At 44.2% G+C, this 9,396-nt stretch overlaps 1 protein-coding gene across 4 annotated transcripts in view; it reads left to right on the top strand.

Moving 5' to 3' along the window:
- Msh3 (mutS homolog 3) overlaps positions 1-6,838 on the top strand; it is a 142,548-nt gene extending 135,710 nt beyond the window's left edge. For 2 of the 4 annotated variants that reach the window (XM_021208286.2, XM_029543978.1), the window contains exons 23-24: positions 3,063-3,234; positions 6,170-6,837. In XM_021208286.2, the coding sequence (XP_021063945.1) occupies positions 3,063-3,234; positions 6,170-6,281 (284 nt within the window). In that variant the 3' untranslated portion in view covers positions 6,282-6,837. Of the gene's footprint in view, positions 1-3,062; positions 3,235-6,169 lie in introns of all 4 variants that reach the window. The other 2 variants (XM_021208287.2, XM_029543979.1) reach the window with 2 other exon arrangements.
- Positions 6,839-9,396: the final 2,558 nt, after the last annotated feature.

The following is a 9,396-nucleotide window of genomic DNA, read 5'->3' as shown; positions in this document are numbered from 1 at the left end:
GGCTGGCCTCGAACTCAGAAATCCACCTGCCTCTGCCTCCCGAGTGCTGGGATTAAAGGCGTGCGCCACCACGTCCGGCCCTCTACCCTGGTTCTTAGGAGGTGAAGGCATGAAGAGCATTTCAAGATGTTTCTTAGCTACTTGGCCAGTTCAAGGCCAGTGTAGGCTACATGAGACCCTGTCAAGGGGGTAAAACAGACATGTCATCTGATTTTTTTTTTTTATCCATCTCTAAACATCTATAAATCTATAAAAACAAACCAACGAAAAACCCAACAGCAACCTTAGAACTTGATCGGGGCTGGTGAGAGAACGTAGTGGAGAAGGACACTTGCCCAGCCTGATTCTGAGTTCAGTCCCTGAGACTGACTTCCAAAAGTTGTCCTCTGACCACCACACAGCCTCTGTGCCGTGCATGCAGTGTCCCCCACGGCAAAATCAAAAAGTGTAAAAGGTTTGGAAATTGTTTGGTCAGATCTCTTTAATAACATTCTTGAAATTTGGCCTTAAAAATAGATTTTGCTAATTATCTTTATAATAAAAACATGAATTATTATATTCATAGACTAACAGTGATTAGCTTTTAAAATATCCCCTAAGAAAGGGGTGTAGCTTGTAAGATGAGAACTGACTAGTGAGAATGTGGGACACTGGGTGGTGTTTGCTCATCTCTCCTCCCACTTGTATCCTCCGGCCTCCACACCTCCATCATCACATACACAAGTGCATATAGTCCACCAAGAAAGTGCAGGCTTGAGACAAAATGTAACTAGACAAAGAGACCCCTAGGTAGCTGTGGAGAGTGACCATGTTCTTTCCCTTAAAGTCATGAGAACAGTCATAATGCTGAAGTAGTGACCAGCATTTGGCGTTAGACTCCCACTCTGTATACAAACGTGATAACGATGTTGTCAAGGTTCAGGGTAGTGTAATATATTATGCAGTTAATCTATAGTTCATAGCTATAGTATGCTTTAAAGGCATTGTAGAAAATGTGCATGAAGAAGATATGGTTTATAGTCCCAGCTCCTAAAGAAGCCAAGGCACAGGATCCCTTGAGCCAAAGTTTTGTGGTGACCCGGGTAACATAGGGAAGCCTGGCCTGAGAACAGAGACTTCAGAATCATTGTTACAGCTATCTCTGTTGTTTATATATAGCATTTATATCTATATATCATGTGTATCTCAACATATGGTACAAATTATATGTGAAGGGAAAATAACACGTCTTGGAAAATGTGTCAGCAGACCCATTTCTGAGGAAGGAGCTTTGTTCCTTACAGCCTGTCGGTGTATGCTGGCCACCAGTGTGCTGGGACAGAGGGGTGGACAGATGGGTGCACAGACAGATGAATGAGTGCTGTCTTGCTTAAGAAGGACCAGCATGGAAGCTAGGATAGCCTGGAATGCTCCAGGACTATTTTAGTCTGAAGATGAGAGGTTTGCATTTTTGATGGCCACTAGTGTCCGAGTTCTGCTCGTGCGCACGGAAGAGTAGCAGAAAGCCAGTAGGGTTCACTGACTCCCTACTCCCTCAGCTGTGCTCCCCCACTCCTCACCTGTCCTTTGTGCTCCTGCTGTCATGTGGAGGTAGGAGGTATGTTCAGTGCTTGCTATAGACGCCTGAGTCTAGGCTATTCTCCCCTCCTCCTTCTTGCAAACACTGAGAAAGCTGTTACCTGTCTGCTTCTGAGTTCTTAGATGAGGTAAATTCCATTGTCCCCTTCCACTGCTGTGTTCAGCGTCTTGGCATTTATCATCAGTAGCCGATTATCAAAGCATACACAGGTGACAAATAAGGAAATGTGGGAGGGAAGCCCTTGGTGAATCTACAGCTTGTGTGAGGGTCCCAGAACCTACCTCGGAGCTGGCTCATCTGCAACCAGATGTGATGCAATATTTTTGTTTTAGAGCTTCATGATCCTGGGTGCTTTAGGTTCTGAAAAATGGACTTGTATGTAGCTCTGTCTGTGCGCTGTACCTGAGGATTTCCTAGTTCTTAAAAGTTTCAAATTTGTTGGTGGGGGGGGGGAGGGTTTCAGAGAGAGAGAGAGAGAGAGAGAGAGAGAGAGAGAGAGAGAGCGCTGGGATGGTCTTTCTGAGTTACTTCAACTGGGAGTTAGAAGGCAAGGCCTCTGTGTTTTTTTTTTATCAGTACTATCTTATAGTACTTTGTAGACAGTGGCCAACAGCTCTATCTCAAGCATCAGCTTCAAACAAAGCCTGTCCATCATTTCTGTGTGTCAGACACCATGGGGACCTTAGCTGAGCACCTCTAGGGGCTATGCCTGGAAGGCAGTCAGTTCCTGGCTCAGCTTCCCAACCCCTCTCGTGACTTTGTACAGCCCCCAGGGTATAGCATCCGCTTGGTGTTGACAAGCCCCAGACCTTCCCTGACTATTGATGGATGAGTGAGTGACAGGTCTCTACATGGGCCTTTTTACAGGGTGGCCCACAACATGACAGTTTGCTTTCTTGGGAGCAAGCAGGAATGTAAGGATGCCCAAGGATACAGTGGTTTCTGGTCTACTCTTTACAGTGTCACATTTTGTCCATTAAAAGTGAGTCACTGGGTGGGTCCATCTCATATTCAAGGGGAGGAAATGGCATAGGTCATGAGCACTATCAGGCCAGCAGCCTTCCTAACAGATGTGGAAATAAACTCTTCATCCCAAGTGGCCCTTGAGCAGCCGTGTCCCCTTCAGTGTGCACGCTCCTCTAACCAGAATTTCCATGTTACCTGAGCTGTGGGACATGTAATGGTCCCTTCCCTGTTTAAAAGAGCACCTAAACCATTCTCCTCTAATACAGTTCAGGTTTTACAGTCGTTGACTGTTCAAGACTATGTTAAGTGAGCCAAGCCTCCTAAGCAAAACATTTTCAAACTTTATCTCTTTCTTAAATCAATAGAATCAATAAAACCAGCTACAGGTGGAGAGAAAAGTATGTTTAGACCATGCACCTTAACAGAGGCGGGTGCAGGAGCTCATATCTTCTTTCATCCCCTTGACTCCCCTTTTAGGCATCCTTTGATCTTGGTTTCTCCCCTCTTTATTTCATAGGTGACATGGAGCAGATGCCGGATTCTGTCACTTTTCTCTATCAGATAACCAGAGGAATTGCAGCGAGAAGTTATGGACTGAATGTGGCGAAGCTAGCAGAAGTTCCTAGAGAAGTCTTACAGAAAGCCGCTCACAAGTCTAAGGAGCTCGAAGGCTTAGTTGGTCTGAGAAGGTCAGGATGTGTCTGTTTTGTTCTTCACTCTGGTTCCTAGGGAAGCTTCTGAGCTGCCTGGAAAGAGGGGGGTCCTGTAAATGAGCACCCGGGCCTCTCTGGAGTGCAGCTTCTGTGGGCTTTCTTATGGCCAGAGGAAAGCAGCTTGGGGCAAGCGCAGATGAATTCAGTCTTTGTTTGTGCCAGGTCTTCTTTTTTTTTTTTCCCTAAAGAATTAACACCATGTGCACCACCACTTGTGCTGCTGGAGAACCACAGTTAAAGGTTACTGAACTCAATATCAGAACTTAGGGCCCGCACAGAGCTTCTCTTATACACTGCCTCAACAATGGGAGATGGCTTTCAGAACTCTGTCAGGATCAGGGACCAACAAAAATGCCTCCATGGGTAAAGGAGATTGTCACCAGACCTGACTGATCGCTGGGATCCACATGGTGGAAAGAGAACCAGCTCTTATGGGTTGTCCTCTGTGTACACTATGACATGTTCCCTCCCACTAAGTATATAAATGTAATGACAGAAAGAATTCCCAAAACCTTATAAAATTCTGTCAGGACATGGGGCTACAGACATGGCTATGCAGTTAAGATTGCTTGTTGCTCTTCCAGGGGACCCAAGTTCAGTCCCAGCACCTACACAGACATGGTGCACATAAACTAATGCAGACACAGGTTCATAGACATAAATAAAAATGAATTAATTAACCTTGGGGAAAAGACGAATCCTGTCAGGATATGAACAAAACCCTATATGGCTATACATGGTGAGTAGCCATGCCCTCACGTTATCCACTCATCCCGTATTTCCGAGTTGTGTGTGACGGTTATAATCGGGTTGCTTTCTGCATTCTCTCTTCCTCTCCTCACCTCCACCATTTCTGAGAATGCTTTTCACCCTTGTCAGCTAGTCAGTATGTAGTTAGCTCATGAGCCAGCCTTAGTCTACTCCTGGGATGCACCTAAAGGGAGATGCCACCAGGAAAGCATCCTGTGAACAAGCAATGCATTACAGCCTTTCTTGAACAACTAGGAAATAGCCTGAGTTCCCTCAAGGAACACCTGACCATAAATAAACCAAGAAAACTTTTTAATCAAATTGAAAGTTACAGCTGGATTACCAGTAGTTCCTGAACTCCCTAAGGATAATACTTAGTTCTGAGAATCATTACCAAGTTTCAGTATTAAAATATTGCTGAGCATGGTGACACATGCCTTTAATCCCAGCACTCAAGAAGCAGAGGCAGGCAGATTACTGTGAGTTCAAGGCCAGCCAGGTCTACATAGTGAGACCCTGTCTTGAAACAAACAAACAAATAAATGTTAATATTTATGAGGCTGGAGAGATGGTTTGATCATTTCCCAGTACCCACAGGTGACTCACAACTGCCTATAACTCCAGTTCCAGGAAATCTGATGTCTTCTGTCCTCTGAGGGCAGCTGCATGCATGTTGTGCACATATTAGGCACACAAACAAACACATGAAATCAAAGTTTCATGCTACTCTCAGTAACATGAAAGATGAAGAAGCAGCTGCAGCTTGAGTGCTGTGTAGAGAGCATGCGCTCCTCTGCCTCAGCTTCCTTCCATAGCAGCTGTGCTCCAGTGCCAGCCATGGGGTGGTGGCGTGCAGAGACTGACCAAGTCCCCAGCACCAGAGTGCCACATGCTGGCAGCTTCCTGTGTCAGCACTGTCACCCCAAGGGCAAGGCAGTGTAATCAGTTTCAGGCTACTTCTGTTATAAGACAAATTAGCATAAAACATTCCCAGGAAGATTACCAATGGGACCTCAAAATCTAAACCTTAGCCTTCTACAAACTCCAAAGACACAGGTAGTCTAACAAACTGCCACCTCAGGGGATTCTGCTGCCTGTGACGGTGCACCCGCTTAATCCCAGCACTCTGGAGGCAGAGGCAGGGGGATCTCCGTGAGTTAGAGACTGACCTAGTCTACAGCCAGGGCGACATAGTGAAACTCTGTCTCAAAACAAACAAACAAACAAACAAAAGAACAACAAAAAACAAAAACAACAACAACAAAAAACCAACAACAACAAGCTGGTAATAAAATAGTTCATGCTTGTTACTACCATAGCCTCAGAAGCTAAAGTCAGTAAATTGGAACACTCAGATTATTATAGACATTCATTTTTCCACCTAATATGTGGCATTTTAAAGTCTGCAGAGTTATCTTGATATGGTGGGATATTACATGAAGATGGAATATTTAAGATCTGCAGAGGTGGTCCAGTGCCCTTTCAGAGGACCCAGGCTTTAGTCCCAGCACCCACATGGCAGCGCTTAACCCTCTGTAACTCCAGTTCCAAGGGATCCGACCTCTTTCTCTTGTGGCCTTGGTGGGCACTAATCATGCACATGGCACGTAAACATACATGCCAGGAAACACTCATACACATAAAATTCCCAAAAGTTTTTTGAAGATGGAATATTCCATGCTTTATCAGGACACTGTAACTATTTTCCCTATTGATTAAAAGTGTTTTTCACATCAGTTCTCTTGGTCAGATCAAAGAAAGCAAACTGGTTCTTGTACTGTATGTGTGGGTATGCTGTAATGGCAGTTAGGAACTAATCACACACTCCTCACGTACAGAAAGGATTGCATACAGTCACATACAGTCACATACAGTCACATACAGTCACGTACAGTCACGTACAGTCACATACAGTCACGTGTAGCTTCCTGGACAGACAGGGCATCAGCTGCCTTTGGCACAGTTAAGAAGTCATGTGCCCTCCCTACAGGCACCGTTAGAGAAGGCAGCAGGAAGACAATCATGGTAATCAATAACTGGGTCTTGTAATGCAGCTGTAGCCCTCAAGTGGAGGACACTACCACAGCTTCCTGTTGACAGAGCCTGAGCTGTCCCATCAATCTCATTTCCAAAATAACTAAAGCTTTCTTATTTTCTCCAGGAAAAGGCTTGAATGTTTTACAGACTTATGGATGACACACAGTGTAAAGAACCTGCATACATGGGCAGATGAGCTAGAAATGGAAGAAATACAGACTTCTCTCCCACATTAAAATGAAAACTGCATTTTTGGAGCAAAATACGGAGAACTGAAGATTCAAACTGTACAAAACAACTCCGTGGCAACAGCCGTCTCTGTGGTCTTCCTTTTGAGATGGTTTCCTCTCTGTGAAGGGAGCTTTTCAGGCTCTTGTCCTCCTGCCCTCAGAAGAAAAAGGCAATGGCGTGTAAAGGCCTCAATTTTCCCAGGCACTACATTTCATACAAAAGCGGATTCTTCTAAGGAAAACCCCAAACGGAGGCACTTGGTGCCTACATCGTCAGAGGGGCAGGGCCTGTTTTGGTTCAGACAATTGACAACAGGCTAATCTGACAGGAATCTACTTTTGTGAGAACTAAAGAATTTTATAATGCCAGGGTTTGCTCACCAAAGACATAAACATTTTTATGAGAAGGGGAATCATGAAGCTTCTAGAAACCAGGGCACAGGAAGGGAAAGGCCATATGAAATGTGAAGAGCTAAATGTCGTCATCTTTTTAAACAGCTTGAAGGGTGGTATATAAAATTATTTTGTCATTTAGTTAAATAAAAATGTGGAATGAATACTTGCTCAAAATTATGGCTTGGCTTATTGTATTTTGTTATCCAGATACCAGATAATTGTCATGTTTTTCTATTGATTGATTTTTGAAACAAGGTCTTACTATGTAGCTCTGACTGACCTGGAAGTCACCATGTAGACCAAGCTGACCCCAAACTCACAGAGATCTCTACCTGCCTCTGCCTCCCGAGCTCTGGGATTAAAGACTTGCGCCACCACAGCCAGCTGTTTTTATTTTCAGCTATGTATGGCCCTCAGAGCTGATGTCAGTTGTCCTGTTAACCATCCTAGAGCTGAACTGGAGGCTTTCTGGATTCACACACACCCTCCTTCCTTGCAAGTTCCAAGGGACAGACACCCAACTGTGTCCCTAGGTTTTGTTTTGTTTTTTACCGCACTTGCAATCTGGCTCCTCATATCCATGTGCTCGTTTTGTTTCTAAGTATGTCATCCTACATAAGGGTCTTCCTTTCCCACCCATGTATGATTCCTGTTCAGTTACATTTCTTTTCCATGGTTAATGGACATAGTTTTAATTCCTTTTTATTAACTACCGTGTCCCATTGTGCTGAAGAATGTGGTCTGTGGCTCAGTGCTACCCAGTGGCTCTGTTGTGGTATTTGTGCACAGCACCATCTCATCCTTTAGAGTGTACAGCTCAACAGGTAATTCTTTCCTCATGTGTTATATACAGAGGTCACCGTTGTCAGTAACGACACTGTGGTCACTGTTGTCAGTTTTATAGTATTCTCATTACCCCACGTGGATGACAGTTGTTGTGCACAGAGTCCTAGCACAAGACAACCACTAGCCCACATTCTGCCTGTTCTCGGTCAGTACATCATCTAAAGGGACTTGTAGTAGCATGGGGTCCTCTGTGACTCTTACCTTGCACTCAGCTTAATGTTTTCAAACTATCCATGTCAGAGCACATACCAATAAGTCATTCCTTTCCACGGATGGAACATTTATCATTCGGTTCCAAACCCATGTTTTATTTAACCATTTTCTGGGTAGTGTACATTTGAATTATTCCATTCTGGCTTTTGGGTTCTAGGAGCAGCTTATATGTAACAAAACACAATATGTTTTAGAACCCCCTGGCTTATGAACTGTTAGTCCCAATGGTTATAAGTGACTTTTAAATTTACAGTAATTTGTTCCATCTCTTTTCTGTTTAAAGTTAGGAGAAAACATGAGATACTATAGTTCTCAATAAATATACTTAAAATAGAAAAGAATATAAAATAAAAAATGTTTAGGTCAGAAGCTGAATGAGAAGAAGGCTCCCTGTCATCAAGGTACCCGCTCGCTGATGACTTGTGGCCCTTATAGAAGTGAGTTGGCCTTAAAAAAGAAGACAAAATCTTTTTATCTGGCACTTATCTAAGTTTGAGCCTGTTGTTATGAAGGTGGGGGTCATGGGGCTGGTGAAATGGTGCCTACTGTGTGAATTCCTTGAGAAAGACTAGATTGAAGCCAATATGGCCTACCAATTAATGGTGACCTTGAGTGAGTCCCAAGTTCAATTATAATTACTGCTGTGCTATGTAATTATAAAAATGCTACTTGGTGCTTCTTCTCACTGGGAGCGTGGAGTGCAGTAGCACCATCTGTGGTTCCTAACTCTGGGAGTTAAGTCAGTTCCTCCACAGGACATTGTCACTCATGCATATGAGGACTTTATTGACCCAGGTAAGCTGGTATGGACAGGACTTTGTCAGGGAGATGATCATTCTGGCTTGCCTGGGACATCCAGGCCCCCATCTGCTTGGCTGGCAATGCCTCTGTAACTCTGAACTGCTCTGTTTGGAACCACAAATTGTAAGGCAGCCCCAATTACAGTTGGTGCTTTGTGGCACAGTGGTTGACATGACAAGTTTCAAATGCCACGTTAAATCCATTTTCCCTACTCAGTGGGTGAGCTCAGGTTCCTCGCGAAGGCCTGCCTGTTGCCTTGGCCCATTCTGGGTAAGGACTTAGTATTGTGGAGTTTAGAAACTCTAAGTTTGCTAATTGCTCTTAGGTTTTACCACCCAGTCCATTTTTAAAACGAATCCCAAAGATAACCTGTCATCTGCCCTGTTTGCATGAAGTCATGGTGAAGCATATGCACCTGCTGGATATTATGAGACACATGGCGAGGCTGTCTTCAGGCAGCAATAGTTCCACCTGGGAGAAGGAAGTCTTTTCTCTGGTTGTCTTTTCCTTTATCCAAATGCTCAGCTGCTTTTACTGCCTGCAGTGACTATTCATTCCCTTCCTTCCCCCCCACTCTCTCCCCTTCTCCCTTCCTCCCTCTTCTCCTTCCTTCCCTACTCTCTCTTACATTTACAAGATTTTTATTAGTAATTTGTTCGTAGACAACTTCATATGTGTGTATTGTTTAATCTCTCTCTCTCTCTCTCTCTCTCTCTCTCTCTCTCTCTCTCTCTCTCTCTCTCTCTTCCCCTCCCTCCCTCCTCCTTCTCCCTCCCTTCCAGGGGAAACCCTCACTTCTCCCTTACAAATCTCTTTGCTGCATTAACTTTTAGTCTTTTGTTGTGATCCACTGGGTTTTTTACAA

The sequence above is a fragment of the Mus pahari genome, chromosome 11 (genome assembly GCF_900095145.1).
Source record: "Mus pahari chromosome 11, PAHARI_EIJ_v1.1, whole genome shotgun sequence".
Lineage (NCBI taxonomy): Eukaryota > Metazoa > Chordata > Mammalia > Rodentia > Muridae > Mus > Mus pahari.
The sequence above is the reverse complement of the archived record's forward strand: the minus strand, read 5'-3'. Positions and strand labels throughout refer to the sequence as shown.